Source organism: Zerene cesonia, chromosome 8 (assembly GCF_012273895.1).
Source record: "Zerene cesonia ecotype Mississippi chromosome 8, Zerene_cesonia_1.1, whole genome shotgun sequence".
Classification (NCBI taxonomy): Eukaryota; Metazoa; Arthropoda; class Insecta; order Lepidoptera; family Pieridae; genus Zerene; species Zerene cesonia.
The window spans coordinates 1,380,768-1,406,430 of record NC_052109.1 but is presented as its reverse complement, the minus strand read 5'-3'; the positions used below and the strand labels follow the sequence as shown (position 1 = coordinate 1,406,430).

The window sequence follows — 25,663 nt, the reverse complement described above, 5'->3', positions numbered from 1 at the left end:
AGGAAATGGTATCGGTTGTAAATTTTTACTAATGGTTTTAAATTCTACACAACATTCAATCTATCCACTTGGCCCCTGGATCAAGCAATGACGCCTGAAATGAAATCATGTCTATCTGGTTGCTAATTTTCTTTCAAACAAATTGTCTGTTTTCAATATAAAGTATTTTCCTGTATTAGTTAGGAATCACTTCATTCGGCTCTCCTAGTGGTTACCAAGTTGGTCTTCCGCCTTTAGCCAATCTTCATTGTCCCAGTTTAACTAAGACATAGGTTAAAAAAGTGTTTAAAGTGTAAAAGATCAACTACAGAGTTTCTTGTCGGCTCTTCTCTGTGGAAACTGCATTTCGATCTGGTAGTATATGTTAAAACTGTATAAAATGACGATTCGAAAGTGCTTCTATAAGAAGTCTAATTAAATAAATAAATGTTTGAGTTTGAGTTTGAGTTTTGTTGCGACATTGCTGTTCTCAGAAGTCTAATATATTTTATCTTAATAAATTTATTACTGGCTACGATTTTCAATATTACTTTAATCTATAACGAAGCTTCTATTCAACGTCAGAATGATAATAAATAATGCCTCAGTTTACTGTGTTTTTAATCGACTTCAAAAAGGGAGAGTTTATCAATACGACTGTATGTTTTTGGAACCTCATAACTTTGTATCGGGTAAACCGATTTTTAAGTTACTTTTTTTATTTGAAAGCTGATGCCTTCCATGTGGTCTCATTTAATTTTAGTCTAGTTCTAATAATTTGAAGACGTATAGTTTTTTCTTAAAAATAATTATGTACAATGTAATCCATTGCATGTTTTTTTTTCAGCAAGCAGCAAGCAGCTATTTGACAAGTTCCAAGCGCCCCTAAATGAATAAAATCTTCATTTGCATACAGACAGTTGAAACCAAATTTTGGGAACCAAGATTTGATTGAATATGCATTCTGGTTCTGTTATTATTCATAATTCATAACTTGCTCGAGAGTAGGTTTTTTACAGACTTGCCAGTAATTGTTTGAATTTATTTACACATTCAATTGTATATCCAAACAAGTGTGCCCACATAAATGAAGGCATGAAAATAATGAATGTTTTTTTAAACACACTTAAGCACGTGTGCAATAACTGAAGTTAACAAAAAGCCTGCTAATAACACTTCTCGATTTATTACGTACGGTTTTTCGATTATTTTTAAGCCTTAACTAAGGGCACATAGTGAATTTTCCGTATAGAACTCAATTTATTGGCGCCTGAGATTATTTTCATAATATTTACTAGTGTGATACTTGCTTGCTCTTTTTATCATTAAAGTAATCTAATTCATATTATTGAACTATAAGTACTGGACATGCCTTGCTGAACTGGACTGGAAGCATTGCTAGTCAATGAAAAATAAAACACACTCACACACACACACACACACACACACATCCACTGGAGTTTGATAAATATCTTACTTTTGTTTTTAATTTAACTTTTTTTTATATTTCTTACACTACAATGTATAGCTTATAATCTTTAGAAATTAAAAATTTCTGTAACATCGGAAGAGACTAGTTGCCCACAACACAGGGGATCCTAGTGTGGGAACTAGTGTATCTTTATAAAGTGCCAACTATTCATATACTATTTCTTTTGATTGTATTTGATTGTATTGTTTAAATATGGAAATAAATAAATCATTTCATTTCATTTCATTTTCATCATATTATGAGAACCCGTCTTTAAAATTGATTTGTACAACTCTAATTTTATAATGGTATTTCCCAAAAGGGATAAATAGTCATATAATGTATTTTCACGATAAGCTACATTAATCACAGCATTATCACGATCATTTAGTTAGTCTACAAAGATATAAGGTTTGGTACTGTATATATATATAGCATTTCCGCCGACATCGCCAACCGCGACTCTGGTGTCCGACAAAATGAAGTTACTCGTAGTACTTGGTGGCATTCTAGCTGTGGCTTGTGCCAGGGAACCTACCACTGCTTTCAATTACCACGAGAGCATCGGGGTTCAAGAAGCCAACAGAATTCATCATGCCGAAGCGGCTATTGATTTCGACGGTGCCAGAATTGTTGGCGGCAGCCAATCTTCTCTTGGAGCTCACCCACACTTGGTAATACTAGTTTTTCGTAATGTGGCAACAATATATACGTATCGAACCTGAAGTGTCTTTGTCTTAGTTCTCTCTTATATCTACGTGCCAAAAACTCAAATAATTTGTCAACCATTAAATTTTAATTTAATGCAACACAACCTGCTTTAAATATTGTAAGTTTCCCCTTCATTATAATATAAACGTGGAAGGATATAAACTATTAATATAGTGATATAAAATGTTCTGAAAATATGTTTAAATCACCTTAAAGAATAGCATTCTATTCGTTAGTCTTTTATTTAAGGGAGGGCTTGTAATAACCCTCACCAGTGGCTGGACTTCAGTGTGCGGATCATCTCTCCTCACAAACACCAAGGCTGTGACCGCTGCTCACTGCTGGTTCGACGGAAGAAGCCAGGCTCGTCAATTCGTGGTTGTATTGGGCTCACTCACCCTCTTCTCGGGTGGCACCCGCATTACCACCACAAACGTCCGTATGCATGAAAACTGGAACTGGGACACAGCTAACAACGACGTTGCCATAATTACGTTTAGCTGGGTTGGATTTAGCAGTAAGTTTCATTCAATTTCTTTCACCATTGATATTGTATATAATATTGATATTGATATAAGTATATGATACTTAAATGCCTCCTTAAGTTCTTGTCTTTCTTCCTATCGATCAGTAACGACTTCTTTTCTTTACGCAACAGCAGTGTGTCGAATGAAAATTAATTCATCGTTCGTATTCTAGACAATATTCAAGCTATCAACTTGGCGTCTGGATCAAACGACTACGTCGGTACTTGGGCTGTCGCTGCTGGCTACGGACGTACTTCTGACTGTTAGTATCTTAGTTAATTTTTGAAAAAATTATGAGCTCTATCGATGACAGTCTCTTGTGATCGTTTATTTATTAATTCATTAAACATCAATTGAACTTGATTTTTTATTCTATTTTCAGCTCAATCCGGTATTCCCAGCAATACAAGTCAAAGAAATGTCAGTATTAGAGTGATCACCAACGCTGAGTGCAGGAACACCTTTGGATCGGCAATCATAATTGCATCCACCCTTTGTACGAGCGGCGAAAACGGCCGGGGCACTTGCGGCGGTGACTCCGGTGGTCCTCTATACATTGGCTCTGGAAGCGGCAGAACTTTGGTAAATAACTAACAATTTTGTCACGTAAACATCTTATTGTACAAACCAATGGAAATCTGCAAAAGAATACGAGTGAATTGAATCTCGTATTCATCAATCAACTATCATTCTATCATTCACCATAAATCATTTTTCACTAAATATTTTAAGGTTGTATTTCATCTAGTACATGAATTGAGCTTGAATACTTTCAGCAAGAGACAAACACATCATGCCTTTTGTGACAAATAATTTAGACTCATATTTGTCAATCACTATTTACCTATATTATATATATATATATATATATATATATATATATATATATATATTTTTTTTTATATAAGTTTCATAAACCATTTTTTCCATTTATTGTTTTCAATATTGTATTGTATTTTATTATTGTATTGGCTATCACGGCACAATCAATCAAATACTGAAATAACATTTTCATGTAACGATATAAAAAGTATATCATAAAATGGGAATAACCAACCTTTTTATCTTAATTAACGAAACTATCTCAATCTATAAAAACAACGTTCACCTATATGTATTTGTAATCTTATCATCTCTTGGAAACAAAATTTAATAATTATGTTCTCACCACGCACGAGTTTGAATTTTATGATTATTAGTATCCATAAATTTTGTCGAATTTTTATGCACTGATGAAAAATATGTACGAAGCATGTAGAAAAAAGGGATTTGAATAACTTTGGACATATTTAGATTTCATTCATAATCAGATTATGATCGCATTATACATAATGATCTATATATTATGTATCAAATTTCATTGTTGTCATTTAAATCAGCTTTTAAGAGAAATTACCAATATGTATGTACCTAAAAAATTTTCGATCCTAACAAATACTGCTTTTATTTTCATAAGTTATTGTGTTATTGTGCATGTCTTCTGATCTATTGTCCTATTTCAGATCGGAATTACTTCATTCGGTTCTCCTCGTGGTTGCCAAGCCGGTCTCCCAGCTGGTTTCGCCAGGGTCACCGCCTTCAACAGCTGGATCCGGTCTCATCTTTAAATATTGCTTAGTAGTCTAAAACTTAGGTTAATTAATAAAGTGTTGTTGTGAATAAATTACAATGTATTTGATTTTTTTTTAATATTTTATATTAATGTAACAACTCACTTTAAGCAAAACGTTTAATATTTTATTTAATCATTACTTTATGTGAATAGTTAAATGATTTTGGTGAATACCAAACTTATATTAAAAACGTTCTTAATCTTGCTCCGTTTTCCTATCTTTTACTTGTGGTGATCATATTATATTTGCTTTTAGCAATTATTATGGCACTATACTACAAATCCTTAGCATACATAAATGAAATCTTCGTTTACAATACAAGAGAGCTGAGAACAAATTTCGATAACCACAAATTGATTTCACACAAATTCTGATTCTGCAATTACTCATCAAAATTGTTGTCACAAACAAATGTATTTTATAATATTCCTGATCATTAATTTTCTTCCTAACCAAAAGGAAGTTAGAACAAGATGCCATTATTGAATTTGTTTTGAAAACGAATAATTGATTTATATTCACAGAACAGAAAGATATTTTCGTGAATTTACATTCCATTCGTAAATTGAAACCATAATGAATTTCAACCAATAATTAATTATTAAAGATGAAAGTGTAAAACAATTACGCTATGCTACGGAGAAATTTAATTCAATACTTAAACTGGAAGTAAACAGTAATTTTAATATAAGAGTTAATTTAAATAATTCACATCACATTCCATTTCCATGTAAAACCATTTCACGAATTTTTGTAGATACGCAAAAACTGTTCTCGTAAATAAGTGAAATAAAAATTTTCATATACAATTTTGTTCGTTATTTAATTTCAGTATTTTTTATTTTACGAATGTATCTTTGTTTACAAGAATCGTTGATTGCAAAAAATTGTGGTCAATTTGTAGTTACCGTTATATAGTTTAAAATTGTATAAAAACATTCTTTCAAAATAACAATTTATACAAGTAATAAAATCATTCAATTCAATCATTACATTTGGGAACTTCCATCTGTTAACATTTAAACATACTCAAAATAAACGAAAACAATCGTACCGAAGATAATTTCAGAGCAAAAATTGTCTCATATTTCCTCTCCCCAGGCAACAGCATTTTCTTTACACAAAGACAACGTAAGACGTTGAATAATACAACTTGTCCTAGATCCACACATCTATAATGGCATTACGTAAGGGCCGTGTTTACTCAATAGAATAAATACCCCGAAAGTATTTATTATATGTCCTGTTTGCACGGGATAATGTAACCGTAAGATGTTTAAATTTGTCTCTCTAATAAGTAGCTTTGTTTTGGATGAGATGGCATGTACGAAATGACATAGATTCTATACACAAGATGCGTATCTCATTTATCAAGAGGACTGAGAAAATAACTTCTGCTACGCGTCGTAACTTTCAAGAGATATCTTCATTCGGCTGAAAACTGTTGGACGAATGTTGTCTATTGAGACTATTACGAAATATACTGAGTGGCAGGTTTGCTGAAGCATCGCTTGGCTTTCAGTGTTGGAATTTATTGTGTCTCTCGTAAATTGACTTTGACACTGAACTAAAAATACAGTTTATTGACTGGTATTAGAAGGAGATATGAGTGAGTACACATTTTGTTTAATATAACTTAAAACCTGTTCTTCATAAATAGAAAAAAATGCAGTGAATCTTTTATACTATTCACCATGAGGTAAATATTTTATCTATCTGTCATAGATAAAATATTTGTTTGAAAAGCAAGATAGTCATAACCAATGGCTACGATTTAAAACGAAATAAATATTAAGCACTTAAATATCTCTATATCTACATGACATATTATAATTTTCAGAATACTTAACCATCTGACCAACTGCTCGCTTATTATATAATGGATTTTTTGGTCACAATTCTAAGACAATCTAACCCAAGTCTTTGTTTCGCCAAACCATCAGGAAAGCATAATTTTAAGAGTAATTCAATCATCGTGGACTATGATAAAATAGAGCGGTGAATGAGTGAAATCGTCGTGAAACGAATAACATAACGGTTCTCAATAGCATTTTTAATCGTAAAAACTTGTCTCATTCTGGTATTTTTTGAGACAATTCTCACGACAGATCCAATATTTTAAATTATAATATTATCCAATATTATATTCACATAAAAAATCTAATCCGACTTCCTACTAATATTATAAATGCGAAAGTTTGTGAGGATGTGTATGTGTTTGTAGTTCTTTCACGCAAAAACTACTGAACCGATTGCACTGAAATTTGGTTCGTAGACAGCTGGACAACTAGAATAACATATAGGCAACATTTTATACCGATAGTCCTACGAGATATAGGGGTGCAGCTAGTAATTATATATATGAGTTGTACTCGAGATAGCTTTAAATGCTTTTGGTAATATTTTACACATTTGTACAAAAAAGAGCATCAAATTTAAAGCATTAAAGCATAGTAACAATGCAATATTATTGAGAATTTCGGTAATTGGTTTTTAATTAATTAATTAATAACACAATTAATGAATTAGTAACCAATGAACGAAACTTGAAACAAAATCACTTATTTGGTACGCATTATCAGATTTTTTATCTACCATAGAGATGCAATTAATAATAATGTGTAAAAATGTCAATATTATAGCAATTTTAAAACCTTTTCTAATGTCAGCTATTTTTATATGTTTCATTATTTTATAATACTTTAAAAAATCACTACAGACAGGGTTCTTAGTGAACAAGAATCTATCAACAGAAAACAGAATAAAATACATTGAATATTTGAGAAATACACACAGAAATATCAATTTCTAAACGTAGTACACTCTCACATACACACACACACACATAACGCAACGTGCATGTACGCACGCTCACGTGTGTATGCATCACTACCCATATGTATGTACACAAGCACTATCATGCACATACGTACATACGCGCATGATTCTTTTCATCCTTTGTAATACAAATCTTCGATATATCTTTACGACCGCGACTTGCTTTATTACCGATAAGTACATTTATAGCGTTCAGGGATCCCTTACAAATTCACGAGTGGAAGAGTTTTTGAAATCAGTTAATTAGAACCCATGTAACATCACAAACTAACAAATTTAACGCATTTATTATATTTATTAATCTTTCCTACTAATATTATAAATGCGAAAGTTTAGTTTTAAAGATAAGATCGACGACGTCGCTGTGGTGTTGTATGCCCTATGTTAACTCTCAAACCTAATCCAAAAGACAAAAGTCTAAATTGATGTAAAAAACCAATTTTCTGAGATGAGCTCGTGCATTACAAATCGAGGGATTGTTTTTTGTTAGCAGGCAGGTTATATTATGGCAGGTTAGATCGAATGCAATAATCAAAGATTGATGCTTAATATTATAAATGCGAAAGTTTGTAAGGATGTGTGTGTGTTTGTTGCTCTTTCACGCAAAAAGTACTGAACCGATTGCAATGATATTTGGTACGTAGACAGCTGGACAACTGGAATAACATATAGGCAACTTTTTTTTATCCCGATATTCCTACGGGATACGGACTTACGCGGGTGAAACCGGGCGCAGCTAGTTTATTATATTATTAACTATAGATCTGTAGGCGTTAATCTCATAACTAAAACGCTTTCAACAATGCATTCTAAACGTCTCGAATCAATATTACATTTCAGCAGACTTGTGTAGCTATTACTAGTTCAGCGCACTCAGCTTTCACATCAAGAGCTGATTAGTTGATGTACCTATATTAGTTTCTGAACAACATTATTGGGTTGAAATTTCTATAGCGGGCAACTTAGCTGGTGGTTTACCTGATGGTAAGCGATCGCCTAAGATATATGTTTACCACGCATGAAGCCTGGGGGAACGCTAGTATATAGCAATTTTGGTCAAACTTCTTATCATTTAATCTATATAAGACATCGTTATCGTAACGAAACCGTTATTCGTTATAGTTTTCCGAAAATGTCTAAATATATCATACCATGATAAGTGCTTTATTAGTAGCAATTGACACGTGTTTTATGATTATTGTATCTGATTAAAAGGATTATAATATGTACAACTAATATGACACGCAAAAATTATATATTAATTTAATCGTTTTTCTGACTCCGATAACCTAAAATATATCCATAACATAAATCGTAAACATCAGCATACATACTGCTTCCGAGATTAAACAACAATTTAAACAATTTATTTAGAACAATTTATTGAGATTACATATCTAACCTCAAATGCGTATGAAAATTTTTTACTTACATGTACTTGGAATGCCACAAAAAACGCGGTTAGCTATAATGATCTTATGGCACTAATTACTAACATGTATTTCCAATCATGCATCTAGACTAATAATGTAGGAAAGCCATCGAAGCATTTAGCACATACTTGGAGACCATCTCCAGACCGATATTGCAGCGCTGCAAATCTATAGACATTATAATATCGTGTATTCAGCATGTAATTTGGCACTCGATTGATTAGTACTTGTAATAGACGGTTTCGATTAGTGTTAATGACGATGGAATGTAGGCTGCATTCATCAGCGCATTTAATGCTAACACTAAATACACAAGTACTTTAATGACCTAACTGGGGATGGGATTAGTTGTGGTCTGTTTGAGGGAGTTATTTTGAAGAAATTATTCAATGACCGTATTGGGTTGGCTTCGCCGTTGTGACTTGTCGTATCTCCACGTATTGATAGCAAGTTTCAGTTATCTAAATTCACATTTTCTTTAGCACACGATTGGTCTATTTTTATATGTTAGAAGTAGCATTTTGACCTTGAACTTTAACTATGTTTCGGGGCTGCAAGACCGGACGAGTGTGCAAGAAATAAATAGATTTAATCACGTCAGTAATGTGAAGGAAGACATCGCGAGGAGACCAGCATGTCGAAAAATTAAAAGTTCGACGACATGTAACATCTGCCAACCCGCACTTGGCCATCGTGGTGGGTCATGGCCTGAACCCTCATAGGAGGCCTACGTCCCTGCACTGGAAACGATTTATTATTTGGGGTTCTGAATATGATGTAGATGATTTTGAGCTATACGTTAGATATAAGTATTTTGAAACTATTTTGCATATTTTTTTTTTTTTTTTTTTTTTTTTTATGTCACAGTCGGCAATGGAGCTGGTGGGTCGCCTGATGGTAAGCGATACCACCGCCCATGAACATTTATAAAGGCATAAGGTCTATTGCAGACCTTAGGCCTCTATAAATGGATTGCCGACCTTTTGGGAAGGGATTAAGAAAGGATTGGCGAGAGGAATAAAGGAAAGGACTGGGAAGGGAAGGAAAAGGATATGGGCATATTCTTTTCTCTTTATAAATTGCATGGTAAAATATATAAGTAGGCATTTACGTGTTGAAAGCTTATTAGTTTCGTTGTATGAAACAAGATGGCGCTTTATGAAATATGCAGTTATAATAATATGCTCAAGAATACAATCCGGCCGGTCGTCCCCAAAGGTGCCTATACTAAAGATTTATTCGCCGCTTTAATAAAATCTCGAAAGGAGCTAATATGATAAAAGTGATAAAGTACCTAGCTGGTATTGTCAAAGATCAAATTGTCATCATCTATCACGGCCGAAGATAAAGCCTGTGTCTTTTAGTGAATTTTGTTGTAATATACGGCCGTTGTGAGTTGAACTTATATATAAGTTATAGAAGACATATGTACTACTAATATTATAAACGCGAAATGTTGTAAGTATGTATACGTGGATGTTTTTTTATTCTTTTATGTAAAAACAAGTGAATTGATTTTAATGAAACTATTCAATAATAAAGCTTATACATCAGACTAAGGAATGAGCTATTTACGCCTAAACCACTGAACTGAATTGTATGAAATCTGTTACAAAACATAATTTTTGACCTCAAAAATGACATACGTTAATACTTATCTTTTATCTTTCGCGGGTTCTATACGCATAAAACCCAGGGACTGCCTTTTGTTTCACAACGCGAACGAAGCCACGGGCAGAACCTAGTAGTTCACAATTGAAATAATTCAATTAACGTTTCAAAGCTACATAGCTATGTACGCTGTTTCAAAAACTAGAAAAACTAGTAGGTACTCTTATGGCAGTATACACATAAAGATATAATTAAAGCGAAGGTTTTCATAAAATATTAACAAACCAAGCATTGTTATCTACATACCGAGTTAACACCTATAATATCTTTAACTTCAAACAGTTGGTTAATTATTGCGCAGTAGTAATTGTTCCCGTAAACTTGCGCTACAAATTTAAGATATGAGAAATATACATTATTGGAAGCATTTATACACAAAAGTCGTAAATAGTGTGAGGGTATATGTTTACCTTAAATCACTGTTATTTATAATTTAAATAACTGTTATTAATCACTGTGAAAAATTGTAATTGGTATATTAAGTGAATCATTTTTCGCAGCGTATGAAATGGCATGTATGACGGTCGCAGGTATCATTATATATATATATATATATATATATATATATATATATATATATATATATATATATATATATATATATATCAATCATCATTAATAAAAATATTAATGTTGGACTTGACTTTTTTACTTTATAAAAGGGTTCAGTACATTATACTATGCGTTACTTAGTAGTGTTGCTAGGCAGCCTAATAATTTAATTTCACCGATAAAGAATAAAGATTCATCCAATATTTTACACTTAGTGTAGGAAAGTCTTAAGTGGATCAGGCAGTAGTAAAAACAACAATTTTCCATAAATATTATGCAGTAGTTCCTAAAAATAGTGTACCTAGGCTTGTGGACATTAATGCATGATATTCTAAATCAAATATTTCTTAGCGTAACTAAATAACCACTGTTGCTATAAGAAATAGCAGTTACATTTCACTGTGATTATATTAAAATACGCATGAATTCAAACTTCACACGGACCAAACATATCGGTTGTTGGGATTTCGGTTGAAATTTCGGAAAGCGTAAGCGATAAGTTTGTTCATTGTTACGAATCTGTTCGTTATATATGTGACATCTAGTGAAGGATCACATACATACGGATTAAATTCGCAAGATCGTCATCTAACGTTGTTTACAAATTTATGCTGACACCTAAATTTCATTGGTCAATTTATATTTATATAAATTTGCCTACTATGATTATAGTATAAATATTTGACTATTATCTATAATTGCTTTTTAATTTGATAAACTTTTTATTTGGTGTTAAATTAGGTTCAAAATTTATCAAATAATATGTAAATGATTTATTAACAATTAATAATAAATTAGCAAAAATGTGTTAACTCATAATGTGAACAATGAGGTTTTATATGGAAAATCAATACGAAATGGTTCAGAGTCAGTAAATTTTCAGTCCAAATCAAAATGTAGACATCATGTGTTATTTAGTTTAAAACGCGTCTACAAAGCAAAATTACGAATATTTCCATGCAGCGAGGCTTCATTTCAACTGTTACATATTTCGGAGGTAAAATGTAGCCCCATTATTTTTGCTTTTATATTTTACGACTGGCCCACCTGAGACAAACGAACGTTATTATTATAAACGTTTCAAATATATAGTTGCTACGGAATAGCCCATTTACGTGTCTCTTGATTTATTTCCTTCGTGCTGTCTTGTGAAGGAACACTTGTTCTTGAATATTTTAAGAGTTTCGAGGGCTAATGTGTATTAGGCAATATCGATGTTTGTTCACACTGCTGTAACATAGGTCAACGCAATCTGTTAGCGTTGGCATATTTGATACTGTGGAAATGAAGTGCTGTGAAAGAGCGATTATGGTAGCAAATGCATGGTACTTGCACGAAATACTCTTTGGCTCGATGCGCATCATTACTTATTATTTATTGACAGAATTATTTATTTGTAGGTACCTATTATGTTTGATATGTATGGTAAGGTTAAACCATCCGACCATCAGTGATAGTTCAAAATACCATTATTATTAAATATTATAACAGCATACTTATCTAATCTTACATGGTGTAGTCACGCCTTGAATTACCTGGAACAAAAATAAATAAAGATAATAAAATCCTTTTTTCATTTTGAATAAATTTGAAATTCAAGATCTACCTCAATAAAGTTAATAATGTATTAACTGAAAATTTTTTTACAATACATAAAATGTCTTACTTTCCTACTTAAAAAAACTGACATAACTTAATAATTCTTATCTCATTCAGCCTCAAGTAACATAATAACCAATTGTATTGATTACTAAAATATATTCAATCCGAAAACTATCACATCCTAAGCTTTAACAAATAATTTAACAATCAACACACTCCAATTAAAACCCCATATCACTATCAAAAAAGGACGCCCGAAGTAAACATCATTCTGTATTAAAGACTTTATCGACAATATTGTTAGAGCCCATATCGGGATTATCCCACTGGGCGCTGGAACAATGGGTGTGAACGACTATACCGCTGAAGATAGCGCTGTAGCGTGAGAGATGGCTATATAAATAATGAAGTAGTCTAACAATGGAGTAGTGAGTTTGTTTAGGATGGCAGTTCTGCTGGAGGATCATTTGAAATATGTCAAAAATTGTTTCAGTTTGGACGTGGAACGTCTTTTCTTATAATTTAAAATTTATCATCAGCATATCAGTAATAAGAGATGGTTAGTAGATATTTTGCATTATTTTATGCGTTTTTTTTGTAATTATCTATAATCATTTAACTATTGTGCGTGCTGGTACTTGTACATACATTAAAGGTCCTTCATTTTCAATGTAGGTACCGTATATTAAACAAATGAATGTTATAAAAAAGCTGTTATTCAAACATTACAAATCCGTATCATAAATAACTTCATAATACGGTTTACGGACACTATTCATGAATTTCTATTAAAAATGTATTTTCAATATGAAACAAACGTTGGAAGGTATATAAATATAAATAATGTACCCGTATTGTGGAGTTAGAGTGAAAATGAACTTAATTAAAAAATATGAACTTATCAAATACCTCGTCGACCCGAGGGACGTGTATCGTGTTGTTGATTCATTAAAATTTATTGACATAAAAAAAACTATGTTTCCATTTTCAAATTCAGTTCCCTCTTTTTTTAATGAGACACGAGTTTAACTAGGACGAGGAAATTATGTCTCCATCGCTTCATACATTTTTGCTCGAATAATTAACGAATAAATCAACATGAAATATAACGAAGTAATTATGAGGGAAGTCAACATTCGTACTTATTTGTCAACGTAATTAATATAGAGGATGATCTGAGGTAGTCGTAATGTATTTTTATTTGGATGTATTTTGTAAGGCTGAATTAAAAATTAGGTAAAACCTCTGATGTGAAAGTATATAGCCACTCTCCTGGTGACGCTATTCAATCTCCACGGAGATAAGGTTCTAGTATGCGAATATGTACGAAAACACATGTGTATGCTATCACGCTTATATACTGAATAAAAGCATTGCAAAATCTGTTCGAGCATTTCATTCTTCCTCTTTTCATTGTTTCATAATATCATTATTCAAATAACCCTCAAAACTTTCACATTTCTTTACTCGTACCGGTATAAAAAACACACATAACATTAAGTGGACTAACGCTGTCCACTCGTTCGCGATCCATTAAATATTCCATTTATAGCACAAACAGTTTGGAGACTATGACGACCTTAAACTACATTGCCATCAAAACAAAGGAAGTAGTGGAGCCAGTAAAATGGTTCTAAAAGAATCGTTCTACTTGACTGACTCTTATGCTAATAGTCCCTGTATTTGTATGTATGTTTCAACACGCTCCCGTCACACCCATTGACCCAGAAATGTAAGGCGTACTTTGAAAATGAGGACGGGATCTTTTGTAGCTAAAATTTTTAGGTTTTTCTCTCTGTAATTAGGCTTAGATTTTGTGTCATGTGACGATTTTGAGAGCGGACTTTGTGCTTGTGATGTTTGTTTTCAGATTCAGCATCGTATGATTGGATGATTGTGTGCTTATATTGATTTGCATAGCGTACAAATCGAGTGTTAAATCTATAGATAAATTTCGAGATATGATCATTAGTACGTTTAGATCGTATTGTTTTTAATATTGTGAAACTAATTATTTTTAACAAAAACTAAACCACCTTCGAATTGACAGTACTAAACCAAACTTTAATGGGACTATACAGGGAGGCAGCAGCTTTCAAATAAAAAATGAATCATAAAATCGGTTCACCCCGTAAAATTCATGAAGAAACAGACACAAAGAATACAGTCGAATTGACAATCCTCTCCATTTTTTTGAAATAGATTAAAAATTTATTTCCTATTTGTAGTATCAATAATCTGATGATAACCAATTGATTATACGATATTTTTAGTTATATCTGTACCTACATAATATTTTTAATCTTCTTGTAATTTTTGATAGGTACTTATAGATTATATGATAAGCGAAACATCTTCCTACATTGTAATATGATTTAATCTAAACAGTATTTGAATGAAAACTTTGCGATGAAATTTTCGCTGAATAAATCTCTTCTAATAAGCGCGAAAGTAACTTTAAGTCTTCTTTTCGCCTAATCTACTGAACCGATTTAATATATAAATATTTGATACGGAGATTGTTTGAGGCCCGAGATTGGATATAGAATAGTTTTTATCCCGGAATTTCCACTAGAACAGGGACTATGCGGTAGAACCCCATACTATGTTTTCCTTTGACTACGCGAGCGAATCCGCGGCCGGAAAGCTAGTATTAAAATGTTTCAAACGTGAAACAATTTGCATGGAAAGTTGGTAACTGAAACAGTAAACGATTCTTTTATTTATATCGATACATCGAATATATTCGCAGCAGTGAGCCATATCCAAATATTGCCTACATAAAAATCCTAAAATTCGCCAATTCATTCAAACAATATAAACCAACAAATCTACATACAATCCATCACCGACCGCTTTCCGGATTGGGTATGGGCCATAAATATAGCATGGTGTACCAATGCTAGATGGATGGGTTTCGCGTGTACCCATCGGGGATATTTCATTCTGATTGTGTGCGAATTATTAGAAATTGGCGAGCGATTTCCGGCTTTATGAAGTGCGAGTCTGGAATGAATTATCGGTTTGGGAGCAAGCGTAAATAACGCCGACTGATGTTAGGTCCTTCGAGGAGAGTGTTTACAATGAAGGAAATTTACCAATTAAAGCTTTATGTTACGGAATTTAGACTATTTACGTGTAGGTACTCGATTTGTGTACTATCAGCTGATTTTCCTTTACAAATTAAAAAACATTACACTATGCATTCGATCTTTTACCTAATTTGCTTGGTTAGATTATGTTAAAACATTTTACAGCGAGTGCGATCAAACTCGATAAATTGGGTAAATATATCGATTTAATGATTAGGTCCTATGCGTAGTAGTTTCAACTATTATTCCGCCAGCAATTAAAAATATATGTAAAGGTCTGAAATAAGTTTTAAATTTAAATATATAATCAATATACAATCTGCACTTATAGAACAACGTTAAAAAAGATTTTTTTCTGTCATAGCAGGCTGGTAGTTCGCCTGATGGTAAACGATCACCACCGACCTTTTACATTCGTAGAGGTAGTGCCTCGGCGAATTTGTTATCCGTTTTTTCAGAGTAAAGGATAAGGAAAGGATTGATGACCGGAAAAAAGGAACAGACTGGGAAGGGTGAGGGATAGGAAACAGGCCTACTCATATTTGTAGTAACACCGCTAGTTTATAATATTTTATCAATTACACTTGCGTTAAAGCAAACAAAAGAATTATTTTCATTTCTACAATGAAACATATCTCATGTAAACGGATTTCATTTATTCAATTCCCATAATATTTCCATCAATATTGCTAGTTTCCTTGTGGGCATGTCCCAGCCCTGAATATGGAATTGTGTTCGGATTAAGGCAATAGGTTCAACCTGTATTAAATGGAACTTAATCATAGAGAAATACGGATGCACACGGTACATCTCTGCAGCGTTTGAATACTTGTCTTCAGATGGGATTTATGGCAAATGGTAGAGGATTTAAAAAACGGGAATAGAGATGGTTTTATACACATACTATCTATGTCCCGTAGTTTCACCTACGTTCTAAATATAAGTTATTGAGATTAGTGCGTAAGTAGAAACCAAACACTAGATAAAGATATATCTAAATAATTGGACATAAATACCGATAGATGAAACTACGCAATACATTGAACCCATTTTTTTTCTTCTTGTAACCAGGTTGCATTTATGGGGCGATTTTAATTAATTACACTTAAATGTACGTAATCCAATATTTATGTTCAATCACGACATTGTAATACAACTCTGTTATCATTTAATTATATAATACACCACTTAGCAAATCATATAATTCATAATTCTAACGGATACAGTATATTTTAGCTGTTATTTTTTCTCATTGTCGTCGATTTCATTGTAAACTGAAAAGATCTTTGCTTGTTTAAAATTTTAAAAAGCACAATACGTGGCTCCATGGGGATTATTATAATCCACGTTTTCCTGTACCATTCTCTGCTTCCTATTAGTTTTAGCTATTGTAGGTTATGAGCTATTCATTTCCAGTACGTTTGTTTGTATGCATGTATCATGTACTTGTTTGTACAGATATAATATATTCATATTATGTTTGCACAGTGAACTGTATTGAAAATTATATTATTTCTTTTCCAGGAATGTACAATTTCTATGCAGCGTAGTGAATGTCTGTATACTTATTATATTAGAAAAATCGATATAAAAACTACATTTTCTCTTTTAAATTGTTCTTCTATACACAGTTGGTTTGAAATATCATTTAGATTAAATATAGATTGAGATCGTTATTATTTTAACTCCTGTTTGTGGCTCGTTCGCTGGTTAAAGCGGTATTAAAAATTCATAAAACCCGATTTTAGACTTGGTATCTATTTACAAGCTACTGTAATTAACCTAAGACAATGTCATTAAATTATGTTATTAACACAATGAAATCTTCAAAGATTTTCTTTAAAAGAATTGTGTTATTCGATATATTGCTAGTAGCTGCATATTGATTGATGCTGGTCACTCACATTTGAGTACACAAATCCACAAGTCTGGGACGTTATATACAAATAGTTTTTTCAGAAAGCATTTATTCGTATAATGCACGAATGTTCGAACGCGAGTGAGTGAACTGGGTGGATATCATGGAGAATATCATTTGTTATGCATGGACATTATAGCCTAAGATCCCACTGCTTGTTCAAATATCTGTTTTTTTATGAAATTAATTTTGAAATAAATCATGACGAATGGATTAGCAATAGGGTTGCCTGTAAAATGGCCGCAAGTATCTATAATTAAATTGCATAACAAATTAATTTGTTCGGTCAAATTGTACAAATTGTTAGCGGATAAAGCTTCAATTTCACATAATATTGTATACTTACTTATCATACCATACATGTATTTTATACATTAATTATAAATACAGTTATAGCAATAGTTTTGAATCATCATCAAAAGCCCATTCATATTGAGATTATGTGCAGATAAATAAAAAAACAATTTATTTCTTGCAGCTCACCCGGTCTCGAACGAGTGTATTTTACCCCGATTTTTCACATTAATTCCAAGGTCCACCACTGAGCCATAAGACTGAGCCACAACAGTTTCAATATTTGAAACCAATCCATCTAACCCTCATAAGAAAAGTCTGTAATATGGCAGTTCCAGTACCATTGACTTAGCGGATTTTCATTCGTTTTGACGATAATAGTATGCCTTTAAATGTACACCGTTGCGTCATCCTTGTTTCTCGCTATTACGCTCTTCATTACTCGAAGGGAACATTTGAAAGCGTCTCGTATTTTAGGTGCTTGTACGCGTAAATTATAGGCTAAGAGCTAAGTCGTAATCGCTTTAACAAGATTTATTAAATAACTTACAAACTTTAATCGTATTTTATAATTCATAATAATAACAAATGAATGTGTGTAGGATAAATGTAATAGCATAAAGAAATTTCATCATGAAAGCTACTCGGTATGAGATATTATCAAATTATACAGTAAAGTTAATACAACTTGAGTGATGTATTGCTTTCATCACAATATGTATTTAAAGAATTGATTCATATATGTAACTAACAGCGTTAGAATTTATTGTTTGAATAATGGTCTGTTTTAATAAACCATCATACATCCCAAATGTTAATACAAGATAGAACCATAAACGTAGCTAAAGTATGTAAAATATTATATTAAAATTATAGTAAAAAATGGCACCAGCTCTTACACTATAAACATAATGTTAAATTGAATTCAGGTAGGCTCCTACACTCATTCACATTCCTAATGTTACTGGTGTTATAAGCTTTTTGATTTATTGTCCACGAATATGAAACCTCGATCCGTCTCTTATAATATGCTTTAGTTCAAAATCAGCTGAGTAGCGTTGTTTTGGTGATACTAAGAATAATTTAAAAATACATACGTATGCCCATTAAGTATATTACATCTTACTTCCTATCCTACTAATCCTTCCTACTAATATTATAAATGCGAAAGTTTGTAAGGATGTGTGTGTGTGTTTGTCGCTCTTTCACGCAAAAACTACTGAATCAATTGCAATGAAATTTGATACGTAGAGCGCTGGACAATTGAAATAACATTTAGACAACTTTTTATCTCGATATTCCTACGGGATACAGACTTACGCGGGTTAAACCGCGAGGCGCAGTTAGTTTGTCATAATTTTGTGACACTATAAATTAATGAATAATCAATCAAAGGAACCAAAAATGTAAGAAGGTAATTCCTTAAGCTACTCATATAATATAGAAAAGACGCGTTTTGTAAATTTTAAGACTCAAGATAAAGGTTTATTTGTGTATTTCAATGTCTAGGGGCCAATGAAAACCAACAACTATGTGAACATGAATGCATCACGGATTGAGCTGAGTTGGCTTCCATTTTTCAAGGACGCTCTACTGTGTCAATCTCTTTGTTATATTATATCGTCGTCTTTATTGCATTATTCTTTGCTTCTGTGTGCTTATTTGTAAAATATTGTTCTTTAAATAAATGAATTTTCTTTATTTCTTCTTTCTTTTCAGTATCATATGGATAATTATAGTGACGTCCATACACGTGCAGTACTTAAGAATGAAAAAATATAAACAATAGCTCAGTGCTAAGGATTTCAAAGCTCAATTGAAAAACCAAGGTGCGAGAGCAGACAAGCGTCCAAGAAATAAAATTTTCAATTGATCTTCATTCGGATCATCACTGTTCGAAACGATGAAGGAAACAATCGAGAGCAAAACCGACGGGTCCAAGAATTAAAAGTTCGACGACATATCATCTGCAAAACTGCACTTGACGAGCATAGTGGATTATAGCCTGAACTCATAGAAGGCCAGTGTTCCTGCTGTGGCAACAGTGGACTGATGACGACAATGATGAAATAAACCAAGCTATTTGATTGCACAACAGCCATATACATATAGCTAATATTAATAAAAATTTATTTAAATATTACAGCACAAAGCTTTCCAAAGGTGGGAAATTCATATTCCTTTATCTACCATAAACACAATACGACGCCTGTTATCTGTGCCCGAATAGCGTCGGCCGCGTGCTCATACATATTCCAATGCTGGTATTGTTGGGTGTTTCATACTGTTTGAGCAAATTATACCGAAAACTGAATGGCCACTGGCCGTATATCAGATGTGAGCAACATTGAAACAAATATGCGTGTACCTTTTCAACCGATGTCCCATAAACGAAGGATTCAATTAGACTGCTTTTGGGTTTTTTACTCGATAACTCGCTGGGTATCAAATAAGCGATTCTTTTTGTCTGTGTTAAGAAGTTGTTGTCATCTGGACTTGTTTTACCTTCTTGTAGAAAATTGTTATAATATTTGCGAAAGTTCCTTTTTATATCATCTTCTTTTGCTGTATATTTATATATTTTAAATGACGGGGATGGAAAATTTCCATACCCTATAAACATACCATACTTCAATAAGTTTTATATTTGTCATAAGAAGTAACACGATATTTAGGTCTCTCATCATAATCGGTTTATCGTATAATATAATAATAGTCATAGTTCCAACTGTACAAAATTCAGATTTACATAAGAATTACTTTGGATGTTCCCTAAAAACTTAATTATGATCATCTCATAATAGGTAATTTAATTGGCTTACAATATATTGTTTGCCCTTAAAACTTGCGTTACCATAATCCTTAAATCTATCAGAAAAACTCAAACAGCCAGTCCATTGGAAGGATGATGAATAGAGAATAGAGTATTTTTTATTAAATTACCCACTTTCTGGCAACTTTATCAATATCAGTAGTCAGATATTTAAATCAAAACAATGTTAACAGCAATCTCAGTTCGAATACCACGAAACAATTTATTTTACCCCGGCATTCGGGAAATGGGAATAAATTGGTCCGGGATCGCGGGCCTTTCGAATAGTGCGTGAGAACTATCCCGGGAACAAACATTGTTCGAGCCTTTTAGTTTACCGGGATTAAAGTTTACGGATGAAAGTTGGGGCCAATTTTAAAATATCGTATTTCGAATTCTTCCTAGCAAAACGTTTGTTTCGAATCATGTTTGCGCTTTGAGGTTAGAATTTGCTTTGCGATAAAATATATGTGTGTTGAGTATTGATTGTATTAGGCAATATTGATATCATAATTAAAACAAGAACAATTTATTCCTATTCTATTTTTATAATTATTTGTGTACCTAATAGCGTTTCCGTCCGCCCCGCATATAGATAGTACCTCGATTTAGTATCGATAAAAAATTCTTAGTTTGTAATATATATATATATATATATATATATATATATATATACATATATATATCTTTGAACATAAATATCAAGATTATATTAATGGATCTATACGCAGTGAAAAGTAAAACACATGGAAATAATTTCAATACAGTTTAGTATAACATCTCTTCAACACAGATAAATTATTTGATGATCATACACACATGTAACTTGTCGTCATGATATAGTGTTAATTGTCTTGCCTTTTCCACTCACACAACCACCTCTTCTCACCAATGTCTTTAGGACTTATTATTATTTATTTATTAATTTATTCTAACATAAATAAAATACGGATAAGAATTGCTTGCATTACATGTCATTTTATATCGTACATTAAAACCCTTAAACATCGTATAAACTACTAACAACGAAGTGGTATCGCTCACTGAATTACCTGATCAAACACACCATGTTAAGTACTAGAGATATTTCCAAACGATTGCTTATCAGTAAGAAGCTGCAGGATTCATTTTCCAGACCATTGGTCCTCGCAATTTCCGTCACGCTTAGAACTCTGTTGCAATTTCTTTAGAGTGCTCATGTTATATGCTACTGCGTCAAAATATCTTCCACATACTTATTACCCTCGTGTAACAGAGTAACAGTGTCATTGCACTGATGTAACAATTCAATTATACATATTAGAAAATTAGATATTTGCCGCAATAAATCAAAGTATGTATGCAGTTCTTGGCTAAGATATATCAATGCGATTATTAAAATCAAATGTTTACACGATTCTTGCATCGTTTTGAATCATAACAATTTAAAATATGGCGCCAATACGCGAGTAACGTCACCTTTTCAGTTCACAAAAACACGACGAGTGCGCTTTTTATTTCATTCCGATTATTCGAAATTGTGTTTTTCAGTTTTTGAACTGAGTACAGGCCAAGCTGGAATGAAACATCTCCTTTGTAAAGCAAATGTTCGATTCATTCGATTCTTTGATATCGCTTCAGCTACGTAAACCAATCAAGCCGCGATATTAAAAGCTGTGAATAGTAACTACGCGATTCACGAAACATCTGCGACTGTTTACCGTATTTTCGATCATTTACTGAGATTTGCTGAGCAATCATAACATACTTTGTAAAAAAATCAGGATATAAAGAATCTATTTATTTTTGAAATCGTTGACACTGTTTCACTTGGAGAATTTTGAAGCAGTTTTTTAAACGAAGAATTCACTCATTAAATGTCATTATTTTTTCACATAGAGTCGGAAATGCACTTACTGGCTCTACCGAACCTAAAAAGCCATTCAGAAACTACGCCATACATTTTTATTCTCAGAATATTCCTTTATATTCATTGTAAAACACCGAAACCCGACATAAAATCATGAAACCATCCCTAAAAACTTAAGAGCATCTTTGATATTTCAAAGACATTTATATGAGACAAGTCGTCGAAATCTTTTTCCAGGACACTGGATTAACACATCAACTTCAAAGCGGACGATAAATGTTGAATACTATTCAGTGATATCAAATAGCAAGGAAATATAATAGCTTATATAATTTCTTAATATAACAGAAGGTTTTATCGTAAAAGGTTGCAATACAAGGATATATAATAGGAGCCGATGCCCGGTTTATCCGGGCACAATAAAATCCGGATATGATGGTCATTGTCCATGGAATGTGGGAAGATAATTGAAAATATTCGGACGAGTAAATAAAATAATAGGATTTGGCAATGCAATCATTGAAGAAAAATGTACCTGATTTTAAATCAAATTCTTATTCCTCATAATATTATAAAAAGAACTAGCAATTGAGAATCCTACTAATACTATAAATGCGAAAGTTTGTAAGGATGTGTGTGTGTTTATTGCTCGTTCACGCAAAAACTACCGAACCGTTTGCAATGAAATTTGAAACTCTCTGCTCAGGAAATCTGAAATCTGTCCAATCTATGATATTTCCGTGGCTTCACCCACGTATTTAAAGGAAAAGATATAGTAGTTACCGTTCTCGTTCTGAGGGGTTTTTTGGGTAAAATTCTCCTTTGTCCTCTCTCGGGCTGCAAACCACAATTGTAACAAATGTCATCCGAATCAACTGAGTGGTGTGGCGTGAAGAAGAGACAGACAGGGTTTTATTGCACCCAGCGTATGGAACAAGAAAATTTCCATCCCCGTAGAGTACTTTTCCCCAACTCAACGCAATTGCCTTTCTAATGGCGTATCATACAAAATCCGTGGAGTACTCAAATATTCATAGCAGAAGCATGCAATACAAAACCCCAAAGGAATGTGCTCGCATGGAAAATAGGTTAGCTGATTCTTTTGAAAGCGTTTGTTAAGACAAAAGGGCATTTCACGAACCAATGGTCATTGAGCGGCATTCAGAAGGGTACGCAAAAAAGTATAATTGATTTCCACGCTGAAGGCGCTGTTTTCCCTTTCCGATATTCGTTTCTTCATTTCGAAAGTTATTGCCGTTGGTAATGGAAAAACTGTTATACACGTCGAGCGTTTGTTTCTCTAATGTTTAGTTACTGGGAATTTCTATTTACCATTTTATGTTAGATATTATTCCAATTACCGTAAGGTTTGACTTTGCACGGTTATATTGTCTGAAACCTATTTCATTATCACATATATCAATCTAACAAAATTCCGAAAATATATATATTTATTAAATACTAGCTGTTCGCCCCGGTTTCACCCGTGGTACATATATAGCCTATGTCCCGCGGTTTCACCCGCGTAAGTCCGTATCCCGTAGGACTATCGGGATAAAAAGGTGCCTATATGTTATTCCAGTTGTCCAGCTGTCTACGTACCAAATTTCATTGCAATAAACACACACACACATTCTTACAAACTCGCATTTATAATATTATTGGGATTTATTAACACGTGCAAGACCATCCGCAAGACATGCGTTCTATCGCTCAGAACAACTATTATAATAATTTCATACTCTGCGAGTATTGCTAAAGATATTCCACACACCTATTAAACATCTAAGAATGAACGTATGATTGTATAAAAACTGAACAAGCACAATACAAAACAACCACCAGGCGTGTAACAATACACACAACAAAACACTTGAGACCCACTTAAAGTACTCAAGACCCTCAGCGATGCGGTTATTTTCTCCCTCAGTGCGCCCTTAAATATGTGTATAGATGAGTGTCGTTAAATCAACCATGTGGAATAATTAACAATTAGGCAAGCCAGAATGTGAAGCTTTCAGAAATCATGAAAATTCTATGAGATAAAAAGAAATTGTTTGAGGGCAATCGTTATGAACGGATTTAGGTGAATTTGATTGAAAATATATAATACTATCTGCGCCCAGCCGTTTCACCCGCATAATTCCGTATCCAGTAGGAATATCGGGATAAAAAATTGCCTATATGTTGTTCCAGTCGTCCAGCTGACCACATATCAAATTTCATGGCAATCGGTGCAGAAGTATTTGCGTGAAAGAGCAACCAACACACACATTTCGCATTTATAATATTAGTAGGATTGAAAAGCCTCAGTACTGCTTTTGATATTCAGGAGTTAATTTGTGATCAAAACTCTTCCAACTACTGGTTCAGACCTCTCTGATATTTCAAAATTAACGCCACAATACGAAAATCTATTTACACTAACTGCAAACTAGCTATGATTTAACTGCATTTCAGCAGAACAATACTTAACACATCGTTGCGTTTGCCAGATGATGCCCACATACACATATACATGATGTACAACTCACAAACACATACACATACACATGATAGGACAAAATTTTACTATAGACACACACACACATAAGTGTTATACAAGCCACGTCAAAAAGTTTTTCAATAACCCACCGGGACTTAGAATTCATGGTACTACGTTCTACGGAATTATCCACTGGTTTGACAATGATATCGCAGTGTGAAACTAGTCGATCAACTCTTCTCACGTTTAGACTTTTTCTCACAAAGTTTTTCAGAGAGTTTTTGTTGTGAAAATACATTGCGTTGATGATTTATTTGATGCAGAAATTGTCATGGAGGAATATTCAAACTATAGTTTCAATCAGTTACTATTTAAAACTTATATTACGAAGAATAAAGTCCGTGCAAGTTTATTTATTGGCTTTTGCAAATACTAGTTTAAATAAAATACACAATAAGTTTAAATAAAATACACTTTTGACTTTGAACACCAATTTTTAATACAGATTATGGTTTTCTTAATATTTGTTGTTTCTTTTTATTAATAACTAGTTTTCCGTCTGGATCCTCACCCGCGTTGTCAAAAGAAAACCCGCATAGTTCCTGTTCCCGTGAGATTTCCGGAATAAAACTTGGGTTTCAATTTGTTCTAAATCACATCCAAATCGGTTCAGTGGTATAAGTGTGAAGAATAGCCAGTCAGAGTTCTTTCGCATTAATAATAGGTATTAGTAGAGATCTTGAAAAGCGTTTCAAATAGCAAAACCGAACGCGTTTATTTCAACACATCCATCATCTCATATGTATTTTAACACAT

The 25,663-nt window shown here is 32.9% G+C and overlaps 2 protein-coding genes across 2 annotated transcripts in view; one reads left to right on the top strand and one right to left on the bottom strand.

The window, feature by feature from the left end:
* LOC119828690 (protein turtle-like) overlaps window positions 1-25,663 on the bottom strand; it is a gene marked incomplete at its 3' end in the record, with an annotated part of 230,084 nt that overhangs the window by 50,968 nt on the left and 153,453 nt on the right. The window lies entirely within an intron of this gene.
* LOC119828436 (collagenase-like) lies at window positions 1,930-4,295 on the top strand. Its single transcript, XM_038350584.1, has 5 exons — window positions 1,930-2,124; window positions 2,411-2,678; window positions 2,861-2,950; window positions 3,071-3,270; window positions 4,191-4,295. Exons 1-5 carry the CDS (start codon window positions 1,930-1,932, stop codon window positions 4,293-4,295), a joined length of 858 nt encoding a protein of 285 aa, XP_038206512.1.